This window comes from Priapulus caudatus, unplaced genomic scaffold (assembly GCF_000485595.1).
Source record: "Priapulus caudatus unplaced genomic scaffold, Priapulus_caudatus-5.0.1 Scaffold51, whole genome shotgun sequence".
Classification (NCBI taxonomy): Eukaryota; Metazoa; Priapulida; class Priapulimorpha; order Priapulimorphida; family Priapulidae; genus Priapulus; species Priapulus caudatus.
The window spans coordinates 46,031-64,834 of NW_014577112.1; the positions used below are offsets into that span (position 1 = coordinate 46,031).

General features: G+C 43.8%; 1 protein-coding gene and 1 long non-coding RNA gene across 2 annotated transcripts in view; both read left to right on the forward strand.

Annotated features, from left to right (window-relative positions):
• LOC106820868 overlaps positions 1-18,804 on the forward strand; it is a 95,956-nt gene that overhangs the window by 39,737 nt on the left and 37,415 nt on the right. The window contains exons 67-97 of the mRNA XM_014825462.1: positions 289-419; positions 833-1,036; positions 1,385-1,590; positions 1,925-2,138; positions 2,328-2,527; positions 3,031-3,167; positions 3,479-3,576; positions 4,291-4,478; positions 4,988-5,115; positions 5,562-5,775; positions 6,090-6,232; positions 6,388-6,509; positions 6,693-6,884; positions 7,078-7,279; positions 7,662-7,808; positions 8,443-8,582; positions 8,854-8,967; positions 9,559-9,746; positions 10,083-10,174; positions 10,267-10,393; positions 11,037-11,213; positions 11,466-11,574; positions 12,070-12,260; positions 13,194-13,332; positions 13,625-13,829; positions 14,459-14,589; positions 15,073-15,216; positions 15,733-15,743; positions 16,236-16,367; positions 16,555-16,638; positions 16,886-17,082. Coding sequence (XP_014680948.1) covers positions 289-419; positions 833-1,036; positions 1,385-1,590; positions 1,925-2,138; positions 2,328-2,527; positions 3,031-3,167; positions 3,479-3,576; positions 4,291-4,478; positions 4,988-5,115; positions 5,562-5,775; positions 6,090-6,232; positions 6,388-6,509; positions 6,693-6,884; positions 7,078-7,279; positions 7,662-7,808; positions 8,443-8,582; positions 8,854-8,967; positions 9,559-9,746; positions 10,083-10,174; positions 10,267-10,393; positions 11,037-11,213; positions 11,466-11,574; positions 12,070-12,260; positions 13,194-13,332; positions 13,625-13,829; positions 14,459-14,589; positions 15,073-15,216; positions 15,733-15,743; positions 16,236-16,367; positions 16,555-16,638; positions 16,886-17,082 — 4,707 coding nt within the window. The remainder of the gene's footprint in view (positions 1-288; positions 420-832; positions 1,037-1,384; positions 1,591-1,924; positions 2,139-2,327; positions 2,528-3,030; positions 3,168-3,478; positions 3,577-4,290; positions 4,479-4,987; positions 5,116-5,561; positions 5,776-6,089; positions 6,233-6,387; positions 6,510-6,692; positions 6,885-7,077; positions 7,280-7,661; positions 7,809-8,442; positions 8,583-8,853; positions 8,968-9,558; positions 9,747-10,082; positions 10,175-10,266; positions 10,394-11,036; positions 11,214-11,465; positions 11,575-12,069; positions 12,261-13,193; positions 13,333-13,624; positions 13,830-14,458; positions 14,590-15,072; positions 15,217-15,732; positions 15,744-16,235; positions 16,368-16,554; positions 16,639-16,885; positions 17,083-18,804) is intronic.
• Positions 17,243-18,062, forward strand: LOC106820881. Its single transcript, XR_001395661.1, has 4 exons — positions 17,243-17,289; positions 17,447-17,507; positions 17,599-17,615; positions 17,961-18,062. It is a non-coding gene; the product is annotated as an uncharacterized LOC106820881 (long non-coding RNA).

The window sequence follows — 18,804 nt, forward strand, 5'->3', positions numbered from 1 at the left end:
ATATAGTTTCTCACTCTGGATAGACGAAGTGTTGTCCATACACATTCGACCAAAACAGCCAGTTGTGATGAATTCTGTCTAACGATGTATCAATATTTGCTTGATTGAAAAGTGTCACTGTAGTAATATGTATTTGTTAGACAGTGTGTAGTGCGTATGGGCAAGTGTTCTGACTTCTGCAGTCGGATGAAGCATATGAAGTTGAGCACCTAGAGTGAAGTGTTGCAGTGTGAGAGTGGAAGTGAGATACATTACTTGCTGCATTACGCTGGCATGCTTCTGTTTCAGCAACGGATGATACTAGTCCCCAACTAAGTGCTCTGCTGCCCGATATCAAGAAGGCAGAGTCAATCTTGGAAAAGATGAGTGAAAGAGAATATTCCACCGTGCTCCTTACAACATCTATCAACCCAAAAGAGGTAAACAACGAAGCTGTCATCTTTAAAACTATTGCTGGAATATACTAGACGAACGATCGACACACACTGCCGTGCTGAAATTCGTTTGTAAAGAGTTTGCTGAAGAGTTGGTATTCTTCCTAAGCTTAGTGATGTTCTGCGCAATAAAATAAACCAACGTGAAGACGCTATAACGGTTGCACAGTCGTACGTATCCCAGCAGCTATAACATTTCTGGCACCTGGCTATTTAGACTTGCACAGTAATGTGACTACAGGTGGCAGCACAGTTGCCACCTAACCCAGGTAACAATTGTAACACTGATTGATAGCAGTGTATAACAGCGTAAAGACACTTCCTATAATTCTACAGAAACATAAAGTTAACACACAGTTAAGTTTAGTCGGTAATGTGACTCGGGTTTCGTCTCCTAGATGTTCTACCTCGTGCAATCCGGCGAATGGGAGGAGCACATGTGCAACGAGACGGAGTTCCACTACCTCTTCTTCTTCCCCAAGTCGACGGACCCCGCCGACGTCGGTACCATTCAGCAGATGATGTGCCGCATCGCGCGCTACAATGCCTCCATCCTCGACGACCTCTTTGGCATGGTTGACATGCGCATGCTTGTGTCTGAGGTGAGGGAACGTGCTGCCACTGTACGGTGGTTTGGTTATCCAGGCGCATTTGCATTAGTCAGTGTGTTACGAGCTTGTGTCCAAACGAAGCGAAGCTTGTGGTATCGTACACATACCCGATTTAATATATTTTAAATACAGGCCAAATTTTGAAAGTTAAAAAAAAGGTTTAAAGGTTTTAAGGTTTTTGCATGTGCAAGTCACTTGCATTCTCCGCAAACTGTTATCGCGAGCATCATGCGTGCGTGCGTGCGTGCGTGCGTGCGTGCGTGCGTGCGTCCGTGTGTGTGTGCGTGTAACTTGCAGCTCCGTGCTTTAAGCGATGGGTTTCATCTTCTGCGTTCACAGATCCAACGCATTCTCCATGCAAGAGATGGCAACGCCGTGCCGGCTCGTGAGATCCATTTCGACTATATCAAGGAGCAGCTGATAAAGCTAATATCCAATGTAGACGAACTGTCTCGGCAGAGCTACGACAGCGGCAGCATCATGGCAACGATCTCCAACTACATCCTGCCTCTGCTAAATAAGGCTGATAACACAACCGATGCTAGGTAAGAGGCAGCCTTTTCTGCTGTCATGTCGTGTAATGCTGTGTGCTGTATGCACACTACCCGTTCTTGCATCCATCACCACAGTGGAGACTTATTACTTTACGTGTGTACTGATTATACCGGTGTGCCTGAAGGTCACTGTAAGGTGACGACCGACCTTGGCTGTATTATTATATGAGTAGGCTGTGGTTACCGACCACCTGGCTGATGTATATATATAAATCTATTCAATATATATTAATATATATATATATATATATATATATATATGTAATATGTATATGGTATACGTATATATGTTTTCTGGCTGATGTAGCATATTGCTCTCACGCAGTGCGGAGGCGTTCTGTGAAGCTGCGCAGATGGTGTTTGGAAGGGAGGAGTGGTTTGTGCAGCTGTCGCACGTCATCTCCCAGAACCACCTGGCGGCCAGCATTGTCACGGAGCTGAGTCGGGCTCTGCCTCCGCTGGACACTCTGCTTTGTCAGCTGCTAAGTCCAGGAGCATCCGAAATTCAGACGATGATCACTGAACAGATTCAGCCCATGGTATGTTACCCCAAGATGGTTGATAGCTGATGTTGGTTAATTGAATTGTTTATTCTATTTATTGATTAATATCTGGTATTAGTCACTGCATAAGTCTTCGTTATTTATTAATTTATTGTTCGATTGATGGTGGCAGTTTAATTTATATTTGAAATTATTTTTTTCAATTGTGAATCTTGTATCCTGCAGGTGAAGAGGATGATAGAGGATAGATCGCCTGAAGAGGAGTCCTGCTCCAGTCACACAGCGGCATTCGATGAGCTGCGGCGGGTACTGATGGAGCGAGCCCACCAGGGCAGTGCGCCGTCGCTGCTGCCGCGCGTGTCTGCATGCTGGGAATCGTTCTGGAACTTCACGCTTCAGGAGCTGGGTCAGCTCGGAAGTGTCGAGTGAGTGGTGTGGGACGGTTTACAGTGTTCGATTGATCGGGGTTCTCGCTAATTTTTCGATCGTTACCTTGATTTTCTAATTGATGGGTTGGTGAAACGTTATGTGTTGTATCACGTGTGTGCATGCTTTATCTCAGCAGGGTGCGGTTGCGTGTGACAAAGTAATCACAATATAAGATAACAATTGTAATTATGACAGATCGTCATGTTCATGATAGATCGCAAGTAGTTTATTCGCAAGTCGACGTTTTATTTGCAGTAGAATATGAACTATTATGAGGTTTCTCAATGTATTCTTCCAAAATATTTATCAAAATTCTATTAGATGCACTATATTAAATTCTTAAAGGCACTCATGGTTCTAATGATAAGAATTTATATACCTATATACTTTTGCACAATGTTATTTTTCGCAGTTAATCACATTCGGTAACAAGGTAGCGACTTGTGACTTTTGTTGCTTGCAATCGCAAGGAATCATTGAAACTGACGTTGCTCTGTAGGGATATAGAGCAGATATGTCTGGCCGGGCTGGCAGAGCAGCGCAAGTATAACTCCCATTTTGTGATTGAAGAAAGTGACCTGCTCTACAAACTCAGACTGCAAGAGCTGTTGATCGATCAGCTGGAAGTGCTACCAGGTAGAGATAGCCACTGTTTATATCCCAATCGCGCAATTAGAGGGAAAACGGAGTTTATGAATGAAATAAAATTGGAACCTTATTGGATTAACACGCCTCACACTGGTAAATTTTGAAGAGCAATATGGCAGCATTTCCTGCAGTAGGTATTATTACTTCATGGTTAAATTATAGGCGTGAGATAATAGTTTCAAGAGTTTGGCCACAATGACTGTGCAAGTAATCACCTATGGGCTGTAGAGGACATACGTGAAGATGTCCACGCCCCTGGGCTGCCGGCAGATGTTTCATTCATATCTGTCTTGTTGTAGTTCTGGGAGATATCATATGCGACATGCCACATCTGAACTTTAGCGCGTTCTACAGCCGTTCTATCGTCGACCTACGAATTGCTGAGATCACTTTAAAGGTAAACAAGCAGTTTCAGGTATTATCGTTATAGTTTTTTCTATTATTATATTACAGTCTAGTTATTATATTATATATTATATTTTTACCTAGCGTTTGGTTTTTGCGAGAATCCAAAGTTTTGATAATAATTTACAGATTACGTAAGAGCAAGTTTACGCAACCCGAGTTATCGTAACACGGGGTATTACTGTACGCGGGTATCATGTAAGCAATGTCGATCGCGAATTGCAAGCCAGAATACTTTACGGTCGGCGCCGTGCCTAGCATGACGATGTTACGAATGCTCTGTTGACTTGAAAACCTTACACAGTCGCTGTCCTTAAATTGACTACGTCACGAATTTTCTATGGTGTATATTTGTAAAATATTTGTTGCAATTTTTTACATGAAATGTAAGTACTAACGGCACTAAATGTATCCTCAAATTATTACCTGATAAGATTGTTTCTCAACTAGTTAAAAATCAAAAAATCTGGGCGATTTGATATATTGATCACGACATTAAATGCTTGGGGCTATGGGCTATATGTATGAGTCACGAGTGTTTGTTCACATCGAACGGAATAGCAAAATAGGAAGTATAATGTAGCAATTTAACCATAAAAAGTTAACAGAATCACTTACATTTTGTGAAAAAGTGGACATAATTTTTTTACTTCTACTATTTACGGTGACGTAATCACTTTAACGATTGACGATCGATCGCACTCAGGTGACGGCTTTGAGTGAGGGCAACCTTACGGGCGCGTTTAGCTGCCGTGAGTCGGCGCAGTACACGTCACGCCTCGCCACGCTGCTGCCCAGCATCTACCGTGACATCACCGATCCCGCTGTGCAGCAACGCTACCTCACCTGTCTGCAGAATGTCGGCGAGGCGCAGCTGTGGAGCGAGTTGGACACGTAGGTTATGTTCAACACGTAGACGGAGACGTAGACGCACACGCACACGTATACGTACACGTAGACGTACACATACACGTACATGCAGACGCACACCCACACGCAGTCAGACATACGTGTACACGTACACGTACGTGTACAAGTAGACGTAGACATATATTTTACATGGAGACGCAGGTTACGTTTGAGACGTACGTTATGCTAATGTTCAATCATGTGTCATGGCAAGGTGGTTGTATAGGGTTGCATAGATTACTGTTAGGAAAGTGTTTCTTGGAAATATCAGCTTATCGCAGTGCTCAATGGTCATTTGTGACCAACTCAAAATACCATCCTCAGTTTGAATACGTGTAAAATTTCTTTTGACCTGTGTTTGCGTCATTTCGTTTTACTTGCTAATCTGTTTTGATGAGCAAATGCATTTCGGCAAGGCAAGACTGAGCGTATACTCGGGAAGGCTTTGGATTTGGTTATTTGAACCTCGGCGTGTGTGTCTGTGAATGCTGCAGGTTCATTGAGGTAATAGCCACCACTGTGCCTCTACTGCAAGACAACGCCATCGTGCAGGAGATTCTGAAGATAACGGACCCTGCTGAACTGCAGAAGACCTTGGACACAATCTCAATCAAGTTGCCAGGTATCATGCTGCTGTGTAAAACATATTATGGTAGTAAACATAGATGGTACTATTGTTACAGTTTGTTACATTGGTAACGATGTGCAATTGTAGCAAGTCCTGCAGAACTTGTGTGAAACTTTACAGCAAGGATTACACATTTACTGTGATTTTTAACACGAAATTGGTCACTCTGATAAACTAGCAATTCATATACCCACGACGACTCATATCTTGAATAGTTTTTGTTAGAAAAACAATTACTAGGCCAGCTGTGCAAGGGTAATTTAAGAAACAGTGTATATTACAAATTTTTTACGGAAATCGCATTTTGTTTTGTCTTACCTGAATATTTAACTTAATGGAAATGTAATGACCTTGTGTGTAGCTTGATGTGCTCGAGTTCTTCTCATCTCTATGTGGCAGCTGCCTCACGTACTGAGACTGTATTGTTGTCGTCTGATCAGAGTACATCTCACTGGCGTCGGACACTCCATCCGAGTTTCTCAAGGATCTCGCTATGCGGCTCGGCGTCATCACGTCAAATCTCAAGCTGCTACTCGAGCAAGGTGTTGTGATTGACCTCAGCAAGTTTGATCTAGTCGACCTTGACATTTCGAACGTCGTTGAGGTCGTTAACACGGTGCTGAACGAGACGAGTGTCGGGAAATTGGCTGACGGGTGAGTGCCTGACACGCTGCTAGTCGAGTGTAGAGGACAGGAGGGGACGGGTTAACTGGGCTCAGTAGGGATGTTTTTTTTTTAAACATTTTGCGAACTACATTAATCAAGTCACAATTAAGGTTTTTTGTGTGCTAAACGTGGCGTTTTAGGGACATTTTTTGTGGTAATTAAAGAATAGTAGTGTGTATACGAACATTTATGACGTTTTTTTTAACGGGGGGCAGCATTTTTAATAATTCGCATCTTGTACATTTTATGTGACTGATCTTGACACTGTTCAGATTGCGTTCATGAGTGTTTCTGTTCAACAGACTGCAAGGGCTCATGGAAGCATTTTTAGGGCTGGGGGGCATAGATGAAAACAGCACTATTATCCAGGAGCTGAGGACTATCAGTCGTGGAGTTAAAGGACTGAAGCTGCTCAGGTACTTTGTATCAAGGACCAATGTCTCTGGTAAGTTTCTGATAATTTGCCACATGATGTGAAAGTTTAGCATGCGTGCACGCGGTTTAACTGTAACAGATATACTAAAATAACGGTAACTGTTGCTTTTTTGTAAAATGACGAAAAGTACATCATTCGTAATATCTGAGTAACTCTCTTTTCAGTACCCCTGAGGAACTTGCTAATTAAACCTGAAGAGCTAGCGCGGTTGATGGAGTCGGACCCTATTAATCTGTCACCCTTAGTGGTGCAGACCATCATGAATTCATCCCTACATGTGAATGAGGTTCGTAAAAGGACATTGAACGCTACACTCTTATGTGCTCTGATCTTTCACACGATATAGCTGGCTGCATTAATTTCTGTTTGCGTTGCTGTTAAGCCTCGCGGATTGGGCGTGGTGATGTTCCTTATCACTCTTTTCGATTAATGGATAGTATGCTCAACGCAATTATTTTATGATGGGCAGATCTTGTTGAACCTGGGTGAAGTGAAGGACATCGCCTGCAGTCCGATCCGGTTGCATAAGACACTTAGCTTCGAGCCTGGCACCAACGTTACGCACGTCTCCGAAGCCCTGTGCGCAATCGACCCCGACAAGTTATCCAGTCTGATGACGGAAATTATCAAGCATCTGAGCATTGGCCAGCTTGTGCAGCAGGTTGCTATGGAAACGGTTTCTTTATGCACGTTTGTAGTCATTCGTTATGCAGTGATCGTGTATGTCACAATGTTAAAATTTGTCTGGACTCGGTCCAAACGTGGTTTGGAGTCAATCAGTACTAATAAAAATCTAAATCCAAAGATATATCTTAGAAACGAATATTAATTGCTCTGTTAATGTGTCATTTCAGTTTGTGTCGTTGGCAACCGATGAGGTCATCACAAATGCCGGGTACACATCTGAAAAGGTGGCTACGCTTGTTGAAAGCATGGCGGAGGCGAGTAAAGACATGGGCGCATTTATGAGCTCCCTCAATGACGAGCTGTCCACCATCGACCTTGGTGACACTTTCAAGGGCATCACAGACGCCGTTGAACGGAACGATCCTCTTGGTACGACACCTCCCACATACTGCCTGCTTGTACTGCCTGTGTGTACTGCCTGCGTGTACTGCCCGCTTTTACTGCCTGCATGTACTGCTTGTGTGTGCTGCCTCTGTGTACTGCCCGCGTTTACTGCCTGCATGTACTGCCTGCATTATGCATGTACTGCCTGTGTGTACTGCCTGCATGTTCTGCCTGCAGCATGCATGTACTGCCTACTTGTACTGCCTGTGTGTGCTACTGTTTGTACTGCCTGCTTGTACAGCCCGTGTGTGCTGCCTGCTTGTACTGCCTGCATGCACTGGCTGCAATATGATTTGCTCGCTTTCAACACAACATGGTTTTCCCAGTTGCTGTGTGAAACGGAAGCTTTTACGGTTGTTTATTGCAGGCCCCGAGGCCCTGAAAGCTATCAGCGAGGTGATGTGCAGTGAGGGCGATCTGTCGAAGCTAGAGGACCAGTTCCACTTGGTGTCGACCGCCGCTGGAAGCGATGGACTCTCCGCCGACCACCTCAAAGAGATGAACGGCTTCACAAGTGAGTCAATGGCTTCACCGGTAGTGAATTGTTTCACATCAAAAAGCGTGCGTTGCTGAACTAGTGACTGATATATAGTGTTATCGTGGTGGTGGTATTTAACTCTCCATTATTATTACTCCCACGACCTGTTTATGTTATGGTATATTCTTATCAATTTAAGGGGTAGATGGCTTTACTTTAGAATTTTTCTCGAAGGATTATTTGACAAACCTATTCCATGTCTAAAGTAGCTCTGATTCCCAAAAGGGTGTATCTCTTTAAATGAAAATGACACCTCTTATTTTACATTATGACACGATTGATCACATTATTGTTCATTGCCTAGATATTGGCCACAATATAGAATTATAAACGATTCAGCTAATTACAAAATGATAGCATGTCAATTACAAAAAACATCGAATAAAAAAAATTCTACTCAAAAATTGGTCAATATGACAGTTTTGTTGTAATTAGTCTGTCAATAATTTATTTTTGAATCTTCACTGTTTTTCTGGCTTGTGGAATTGGCTTGTCAAACCATTCCTATAGAAAATTCTGAGTAAAGCCATATATATCTCAGAGTAGGTACTCGTTCCTGTCATACTAGATAGGATATACTGACAAGTCAATCTACTGCACTACTTTGCAGCCCAGTTCTGTCGTAGGATGTACAAAGACTTGATGCTTAGCGATGGCGGAGGTGTCATTTGGAGCTACCTGAAACCTGTGCTGCGTGGCAAGATCCTGTTTGCACCAGACACACCCATCACGCGTGCTATCATCCGCCAGGTACTTATAACCAATTCGTGCCACAGATACCACGCGATAGGCGAGTCCTTCTAGAATAGATCTTGTAACATCATGTTACGATCTAGCTCATAATGTTAAGGATTGCAGCAGGTGGTTGACGGGTGATGTATAGCATATTCTATTTCATATGTTGTCGAAACAATATCTGTGCATCAAGTAGTAATTACAGTTGTAGTTATAACTAGCAAGGCTAGCAGCTGTTTGTGTTGTTATATAATAGGTTCTGTGCTCATGCTTATGTCTTGTGCAGGCAAACACGACATTTGAGAATATGGTTGAGATGGTCAGAATGGCAAGAACGGTAGGAAACATGAGGAAACTGAGCAGTCTGAAGCAAGTTGCCAAGAACCTCGGATCCCTGAAGGTAATGGCTGCATTCCTGTCTATACCTGTAGTGTAAGTAATACACAATTGACATGAATCTGCCTGGCCTGATTCACAGACACCTCTCGCAATCAGCGTTGTGATTGAATATTCTTTAAAAAAAATATTAGTGATACAATACCCCAAAGTCAGTATTTAGGCGTGCGCATTTGCACGCGCAAGTACAACATGGTTCAGCTTGGTCAACTTGACACCAATGTCTAAGGAGCATTTCTCACTTAATCAGGTCGATTATTAGTGGATTTATGGTGTGTGTGTGTGAGCGTTTGCATGTGAGTGTGTGTGTGTGTGTGCGCGCGCGTGTGTGTGTGTGTGTGTGTGTGTGTGTGTGTGTGTGTTTGCATGCATGCTGTGTGCGTGTGTTGTATGGTATGTGTGTGTGTGTGTGTGTGTGTGTGTGTGTGTGCGTGCATGCGTGCGTGTGTGTGTGTGTGTGTGCATGCTTGTGTGCGTGTGAGTGTGTGAGCACGCGTGTGCATACTTGTGTGCCTGTGCCTGCGTGCATGCTTGTGTGCGCGTGCATCTGTACGTGTGGGTCATGTTCAATCTGACCTGTTTCTCTCACCATCAGTCGGCTCTGTCAAACCCGTACATCGGAGGTGCGATGAAGCAGAGTGTCGGCGTGAGCACGGACGACATCATGGTCTTCCTGGAGCGTCTATCAACGCTGGAGCTCGGCGAGCTGAATGACACGGTCTCGTCGCTGGCCATCATGGGAGAGTTGGTCGCTAACATCTCACACTGCGTCACACTGGATAGGTGCGCACCACAGCAGCTGTAACTAACCATATTTAATGCTTGGAGTAATCATACTAAATGATGATTAGTCAGAATGATTACTCCAAGTTTGATGTTACCTAACCATAGTTAATATTATATACTAATTAATCTTCCCACTCATGTTGTTATCTACATCGTTGAGTATTTAACATCGATACGGCGCTACGTTGCGGAGAGCGAATCGTACGAATTTGAGTATAACTGAGTAATAGAACAACGATTTCGAACCACAAAGAGCAAGGATTTGCTGCCTCGAATACAAAGAGTCAAGCTGTGGTGGGGTGTAGCGTTATCAATGTTTCTGTGTTGTTCCAGATTTGTGGGTCTTCCAAGTGAAGAAGATATTGATTACATGGTGAAGCATAGCATTGGGCTGAAGGCTACTGAGAAAGGAAACATACTAGCAGGTAAAATATCTGGTCATGTACAGTAATCTTGGCATATAATGGTAATATAAGACCACTTGGTAGGTGTACTCACAACTGCTTTTTTCTGCTAGGTGTAATATTTGACGTCGGGAAGGAGGGAAAGAGAAGCAAGCGTCAAACGAGCCTACCCAAGCACATTAAGTACAAAATACGCATGGATATAGACAATGTTCCGATCACTAGGCAGCTGAAAAATTAGTAAGTTGAACACAGAAGTGTTCGTGTTGGAACCTCAAATCTATTTTTCTTAATGGTTCCAATATAATACATCTTCCTTTTTAGGATGAAAACTTACACAGATTATTAATATGTTTACACAAACAAGTCAACCAACTCTGTACTCTATCAAGATATGACGTGTAAACACGTAACTCAGACTTCAATGTTCAACATTTAAAGCAATAGGATGTCGTAACAGAACTAAAGATAGTTAGTTAGACTTAATTAACTTATTATTGGTAGTAGTACGTGGCAGCTGAACCCTAACTACTAAGGCCTAAAATAAAAGACGTTTGTTTCCGCTAACCCGACCGAGTCCATTTTAAACCGCCGTGTCAAAAGTTTTTATTGTGATCGGCAAATAATTTTTTTTTTTAATAACAAAAATCCCAACGTGATATCGATCGGTGAATGAATTGATTTGACTTTGAAGTCATTATAGGGGCTGTTATAAGTATAAAACAAGTATTGTTAGAATACAATAAAAAATATTTGATAAAAAAAAGTTTTGCCTGCCTACTGTGTCCAATTTTTTCAGCTCGTTAGCGGAAACAAACATTTTTTTTCTTAGGCCTACTAATGCAGGTTGCTCAGTAGTCTCACCGTTTTCTGTGTTGCGCAGCCTCTGGATTCCAGGACCTAGAGACGATGCTGCAGATGACTTGCGCTACCTGCGAGGCTTCATTCAGCTGCAGGATATGATAGACCAGGCAATCATCAAACTACAGACGGGCGCCGACGTGGAGTTGCCGGCCATCTACACCCAGCAGCTCCCCTACCCATGTTACGAAAAGGATGTGTGAGTGAAAGTCTAAGATATGGATGTAGTGTAGACAGAGCTGTCATATGTTTGCCTGCGTGGTTGGACTATAATCCATGGATCAGTCAAATGAAATGCTCGGACAAGAGTAAAAATAATGTAGTGGAGTAATTTATGCACGTACTAGTATTTGCGAGTGTCATTGCCAACTCGTCATGAAAATTGTTTGTATTTATAAGGCTTATTTAAAACCGTGTTTAGTTAGGGTGTGCGATGTTTGCTGTTTGGCAGGTTCGCGACATACCGATCAGCTTTACTTCCTATGCTGTTGGCCATTTCTATGGGGGTGTCTGTCGGTGTGATGACTCGTAACAAGATCATGCACCGTCGCATAGAGCAGGTGAGAAGTCACTAGCGAGAGTGGACCATTCCGAAAACCTTCATCTGAATTTTTGCCTTCATTTGCATTTTTTGGTTTTGTGTTTTTAAACTCCCAAGCTCTTGAATTTGCATCTGAGTGGTTGTTGTTGCGCTTCACGCACGTCAGTAAGTACGTTGCAGGGGTTCTTCTGAGGGAAACTTAGACAAAGGAGGTAATGGCCAGTTTGGGGAAAAAACGTGCATGATGGATTCAAAGGCGTGCCCGTAGGCCGTAGGAAAAGTGTAGACGCCGCATCACATGACTCAATAAGCGCACATGGCATTCTCAATATGCCAGAAGCACATGGTCATCTATTTACTTTTGGGGTGACACTATTTTGACAACGGCGGGTAAATACAGGAAAATGTTCACAACGGCGCTGTTAAATTTGACAACGGCGGTGCGCCACTGTGCCTCTATATGTATAAGAAACCCTGAGGTTGGGTGCGTGATGCTGCTCGTGTGTGTGTGTAGGTGATGAGAGCGATGGGCCTGCGTGCGACGGTGCAGTGGCTCGCCTGGTTCATCGTCAGCTTCGTTGTCATGTTCTTCATCGTCGTTCTCGTCATCATCCTGCTGCGGGCCGGAGGCATCCTGAGATTCACCAACATCGGCATCCTCTTCCTCATCTTCCTCGATTTTCTACTGTCTACCATCATGATGAGGTAAGCAGTTTTCGTGACATCTACCATGCGACTAAAGCGGGGGACACACCATGCGAATTTATTCGCACGTCCGCAGCGATTGTAAAATCGCAGCGAAATTCGCATGGTGTGTCCGCTCAAGCGCGGGCGAATTTCATCCGCACCGAAATTCGCAGCGATCAAATACGTTTGATATTTTTGCTGCGGATTTTTACCGGAGCGTACAAATTTGCATGGTGTGTCCGTGGAAGCGAAAATCAAGCCGGCCGATTGTTATAATGCAGCGAATCATTGATCAGTATGCTAATCACGTGACCACGTGACTGTTGGAGCCGTGTGGCGCCAGTAGATCGCATGTAGTGTGTCCGCTGCCGACGTGCGAATAAATTTGCATGATGTGTCCGCTCAATTATCGATCGCATGCGGGTGCGAATATTTTCGCCGCAAATTTCGTTGCGGATATGATCGCCGCGGACGTGTGAGTAAATTTGCATGGTGTGTCCCAGGCTTTACCCCGAGAGCACTTTGCAGTTTTTATCAGTCTTTACTAGTTTGTCTGACGTTATCCCATTGATTTAATATGAGATTCAATGGTCAAGCCTGTTGGGTTACAGATTTTGGACCAGTGATGTCCATTTTCAAAGCAAGGGGGTTACTACAGGGGTACAGGACCAGCGGCAACTTTCACTTTTTGTTATCAGTACCGAATCGCTGGTAACTGTGTTCTTAGCATTTGGTCTGATTAGATCAATATAAAATTTGCATTTGCTTCACCAGAAAGGCATGACCCCCAAGGGTTTACCATTGGTGTTCATTTCTCAATTTGCATCTCACACACGCAAGTGCATGTGCATGCATGCATTTGCGTACAATCCAATGAAGTTGTGTTAGAAAAAAACAACGCGTTTTCACTGCCAGTGGCAGCTGGTAATGGTGATGTCTCACGTGTTTCAGCTATCTGGTGAGCATCTTTTTCAACAAGCCCGTGCTGGCAATGCTCATGGCCATCATGATCTACATGTTATCCTACATGCCCTACCTGATTATCATGAGCCTGGAGAAGCAACTGCCCCATTGGGGAAAGCTTGTCATGGTGAGTATGTACACTGCTATAGAATTTATTACGAAAAATACAATACGATTCCTGCCTGTCCGTCACATTCCTCATTAGAATTTCCTCACCTCGATGTGGTGCTGAAGCTTAAGCAGCCATGCAGTCTTACACTGTGACATGGTGCCTCACTGACATCCTCATTCAGATTCTCCGTCACATTCCTCGTTAGAGTTCCCTCACCTCGATGCAGTGCTGAGCGTACTCAGCCTTGCAGCCCTACACGGTGACATGGCGCCTCCTCGCTAGTCGATAACACGCTGCGTTGTTGCAGTGTCTGAGTTCGACGACGGCATTCAGCTTCTGCTGGCTGTACATCTCGCGATTCGAGGTGCAGGGTGTTGGTCTGCAGTGGAGTAACATGCAGAGCAGTCCCGTCCCCGGCGACGAAACCAACGTGACGTGGGCCTGCTGGATGATGCTCATCGACGCGGCAATATACTTCTTGCTTGCCTGGTATCTGGATAACCTCTTCCCAGGTATGATATATTTATTAATATGTATGGTTGGTATAATAGGCATAACGTTCTGATATGTATTAATATGTATGGTTGGTATAATAGGCATAACGTTCTGATATGTATTAATATGTATTGGTTGGTATGAATAGCATGGAGGTTCTGATATGTGATTATACTGTGGTTGGTTATAATTAGGCATAAGGTTCTGATATGTATTAATTATGTATGGTTGGTTATAAAATAGGTATGAGGTTCTGATATGTAATTAATATGTATGGTTGGTATAATAAGGTATGAGGTTCTAAAATGTCTAATTAATATGTATGATTAGGTATGAAAGTTTGCCTGATATGTTGATTAATATGTAATGGTATGGCAATATTAATAGGTATGTGTTCTGATACACCTCTGTACAGTGGAACCCACGATTTTACACGCCCCAATTTAACGCGAATTCCAATATATCGCGATGAGTCGTTTTTTGTGCTCTTATATTAGCACGTATATATAACCCCGATTTAGCGCAACCCCGTTTTTTTCGCGATGACAATTTTATGGACCCCAACCATTGCGTTATAACGGGGCTACACTGTATTGCTGATCTAATTATTTGCCCACTGAATGTGTCCACATATTCCCGTATATAGGACATGGGCCCATGCAAAGCGCCTGGTATTTTCCCTTCACAACGACTTACTGGTTTCAAATGACCGTCCAGTCAGCCAGCAAGAAGAGGTCAACTAACAAGGCCAGCAATGGGATTGAGATGATTCAACGCGTAAGTGGTATTGTTGTTAATCCGAATAATTACTAAGGTGCACACATGTACTTTCTTGCGAAATATAACAGCTGCTCAACTCTCGTTGTAACTGGCAGGTAATCTTTAGGTTTCACTGACTGTAACTGCCACTCAGTGGAAATGTCAAAGGTGTCCTTTATTTAGTATAGATGTTCATTCTATAGGCAACTGCTAATAGGTATTTGACTCTACATCCCTTTGCCACATGTAGCACCGTACTGTAATGGCAGGCCCACATGGGCAACGTGTTTATATTTATTATTATTAAATCTTTATTGCACGTGATTCAAATGCAAATACGTGTGCCTGAAAACAGTCTTTTTCATGGAGGAAAAATCTGATAGAATGCAATAGTGTAGTTAAGTATGTCATGTTGCCATATATCATTGCTCATGTTGCTACTGTTTGCTGGGCAGCGATGTCTCTTTTCATGGAGATTCAATCAAATCTGATATTTTACAGGCAGTGTCCGAGAGAGGTGCCTGGGGAAGGCTGAGCACGCGTTACTGCGAGGGTTGGCATCTCCCTGCAGAAGCTGAGGAGCGATACGGGGGCAAGGATGGCGAGCTGTGCCATACATGGCCTGAGCATCGAAGTTCTACGAGGGTCAGGTGCTGCTTTCCTGGACACAACGAGCGCTGCAAGACAACCAACGCATGTACGCATGTATATACGACATGCCCGTTCGCACTACTAGTGCAGATGCAATTATAACTTGTTTATGTAAGCATGACAACCACCATGTACGCACAGGCACCCTATGTATCATATGACGGATATACACATTGAAGCTACTAGTGAATTCTAAACGTGTTTATGTAACCAGACAAACCAGCCCAGGTAACGGCCCCCACCTATGTTTATATTGTATGAATAAATAAACGACCATACCTCTCGCACTATCTAGTAGTGAAATGCAATCATTACGTTCTTTTATCTGAACAAGATAACCAACGATGTACGATCACCTATGTATATATACGACAATACCTTGCCACACATCAGTGCATCTAACGTGTTTTATGTAAGCAAGACAAGCGCAACAATGTACGCATGCACCTATGTATATATACGACATACCCTTGCACTACTAGTGCATTCTAACGTGTTTTATGTAACAAGACAACCACCATGTACGCCCGCACCTATGTGTATATACGACATGCCCTCGCACTACTAGTGCAATCAAACGTGTTTTATGTAACGTGAGTGCTTACGTAACGTGCTTTCAAAAAGTTATGCAGCTAAGTATAGTAACAGCTGCTACTGTGATGTTAGAAAACCCGAGTCTTTCGATCCCTTGCCATCTAGCCATATTGGCGTATTATGCAGATATACTCATGTGGGCTGGGCCCAACGGTTGCTATCTCTGTCTCATGCTAATGAAACCAGGTCGACATGAAAGTCTCTGTCTTTTTGATGATACCAAAATGTGTTAAAGAAATCCGTGGTTTGTCCAAATGATTGCATGCATCAGAACCGTCGACATCTACAAGTATTGCGTATGTACTAGCAATTTACTGGCATGTATTTTGGATTACCTGACCAACTCCATTGCTCAGTCAGTTTGTTATATATATATATATATATCTATATATATATATATTGGGATATTATTTTTGCAGTAACATATTGTCAGGAGAGTACCCAGCAACAGAGGGAGCGGCTTACATACACGGCAAGGATGTCAACAGTCAGTTTAACGATATTCGTGGCAAGCTTGGCATCTGCCCGCAACATGATATTCTTTTTGATGGGTAAGCATCACTAATATTTCGTAGTGCTTTTTATTTTGCTAAAATAAAACTATGCCGATTTCGGAGTGAGCAGATGCAATCACTTACAGAGAAATAAGGCTTGGGTTCAGGCATATTCTTGCACATAATAAGTGTGCAAGAGATTGCATTGAGATTTTTTTAAAAGTCTGTTAACAATCTCTTGTAGGCTGTCTATCATAGAACATTTGGAATTTTATGGGAAACTCAAAGGAACCATGAACAAGAAGAAGTTAGATGAGGACATCCACCGGTAAGCTGATACGTTACGCATACGCCCTATCGTTTTGCAGGCACAATATTCCGTTTCTGTTCACACATCGATAAAAACGATGTTTCTCTGTGATCCATCGTCATTGGTCAACGTTGTCACGGCAACACTCCCTATCATCGTGTTAAGCTTGTTTCCGTAACTTTCTCTGCGTCCTATCTCCTTGCTCCAATCTTTCGTCATGGGCATTATTGAAGATTGTGGCGACGGTCTTGGATTTTCCCTGCAGGATGCTGGAAGCGACAGATCTGTGGGACCTGCAGCAGGAGCGCGTCGAGAACCTGTCCGGCGGCATGCGTCGCAGACTGTCCGTCGCCGTGGCGTTCGTTGGCGGATCACGCACGGTGATCCTTGACGAACCGACGAGCGGCATCGACCCGGTCGCGCGCCGACACATCTGGGACCTGATCAGCGCCTACAAAGATGGTGAGCATTACTGATAGCGTGAAGGAATAGTAGGTGGCACTTACGTGAAGGTTGTGTGTGTGTGAAGAATGAGTTAGCAGCAGCTATGGAGAAGGTGAGCGTAGCAGGAAGGAATAGTAGGTGGCACTTACGGGAAGGTTGTGTGTGTGTGAAGAATGAGTTAGCAGCAGCTATGGAGAAGGTGAGCGTAGCAGGAAGGAATAGTAGGTGGCACTTACGTGAAGGTTGTGTGTGTGAAGAATGAGTTAGCAGCAGCTATGGAGAAGGTGAGCATAGCAGGAAGGAATAGTAGGTGGCACTTACGTGAAGGTTGTGTGTGTGAAGAATGAGTTAGCAGCAGCTATGGAGAAGGTGAGCATAGTAGGTGGCACTTACGTGAAGGTTGTCTGTGTGTGAAGAATGAGTTAGCAGCAGCTATGGAGAAGGTGCAGCGTAGCAGGATAGGGTAGTAGGTGGCACTTACGGGAAGGTTGTGCGATGTGTGGAAGAATGAGTTAGCATACAGCTATGGAGAAGGTGAGCGTAGCAGGAAGGTAATAGTAGGTGGCACTTACGGAAGTTGTGTGTGTGAAGAATGAGTGTTACAGCAGCTATGGAGAAGGTGAGCGTAGCAGGAAGGAATAGTAGGTGGCACTTACGTGAAGGTTGTTGTGTGTGAAGAATGAGTTAGCAAGCAGCTATGAGAAGTGAGGCGTAGCAGGAAGGAATAGTAGTGGCGACTTACGGGAAGGTTGTGTGTTGTGAAGAATGAGTTAGCATACAGCTATGGAGAAGTGAGCAGTAGCAGGAAGGAATCAGTAGGTGGCACTTACGGTGAAGGTTGTGTGTGTGAAGATGATTAGCAATCAGCTATGGAGAAGGTGAGCGCATAGCAGGAGGAATAGTAGGTGGCACTTACGTGAAGGTTGTCTGTGTGTGAAGAATGAGTTAGCAGCAGCTATGGAGAAGGTGAGCATAGCAGGAAGGAATAGTAGGTGGCACTTACGTGAAGGTGTGTGTGTGAAAGAATGAGTTGCAAGCACTATGGAGAAGGTGAGCATAGTAGGGTCGGGCACTTACGTGAAGGTTGTCTGTGTGTGAAGAATGAGTTAGCAGCAGCTATGGAGAGTGAGCATAGCAGGAAGGAATAGTAGGTGCACCTTACGTGAAGGCTGTCTGTGTGTGAAGAATGAGTTAGCAGGAGCTATGGAGAAGGTGAGCATAGCAGGAAGGAATAGTAGGTGGCAACTATGGTGAAGGTTGTCTGTGTGTGAAGAATGAGTTAGCAAAGCAGCTATGGAGAAGGTGAGCGTGAGCAGGAAGGAATAAGTAGGATTGCACTTTATGTGAGGTTAGTCCCTGTGTGAAGATGAGTAGCATGCAGCTATGGAGAAGGTGACCAATGCAGGAAGAATCATAGGTGCACACTTAACGTGAAGGTGTTGTGTGAAGAAATGAGTTAGCATCAGCATGGGAAGGTGAGACAATAGCCAAGGAAGATAGTGGTGCCACTTATGGAAGGTTGTCTGTGTGAAAAATGAGTTAGCAGCAGCCTTAATTGGAAAGGTGGAGCTAGCAGGAAGGAAATATAGTAGGTGGCAACTTATGTGAAGGTTGTCTGTGGTGTTAAAGAATGAGTTAGCCATCAGGCTATGGAAGGGAGAGCGATAGGCAGGAAGGAAAGTAGGTGCACTTACGGGAAACGGTTGTTGTGTGAAGAAGAGTTTAGGCACAGCAGCTATG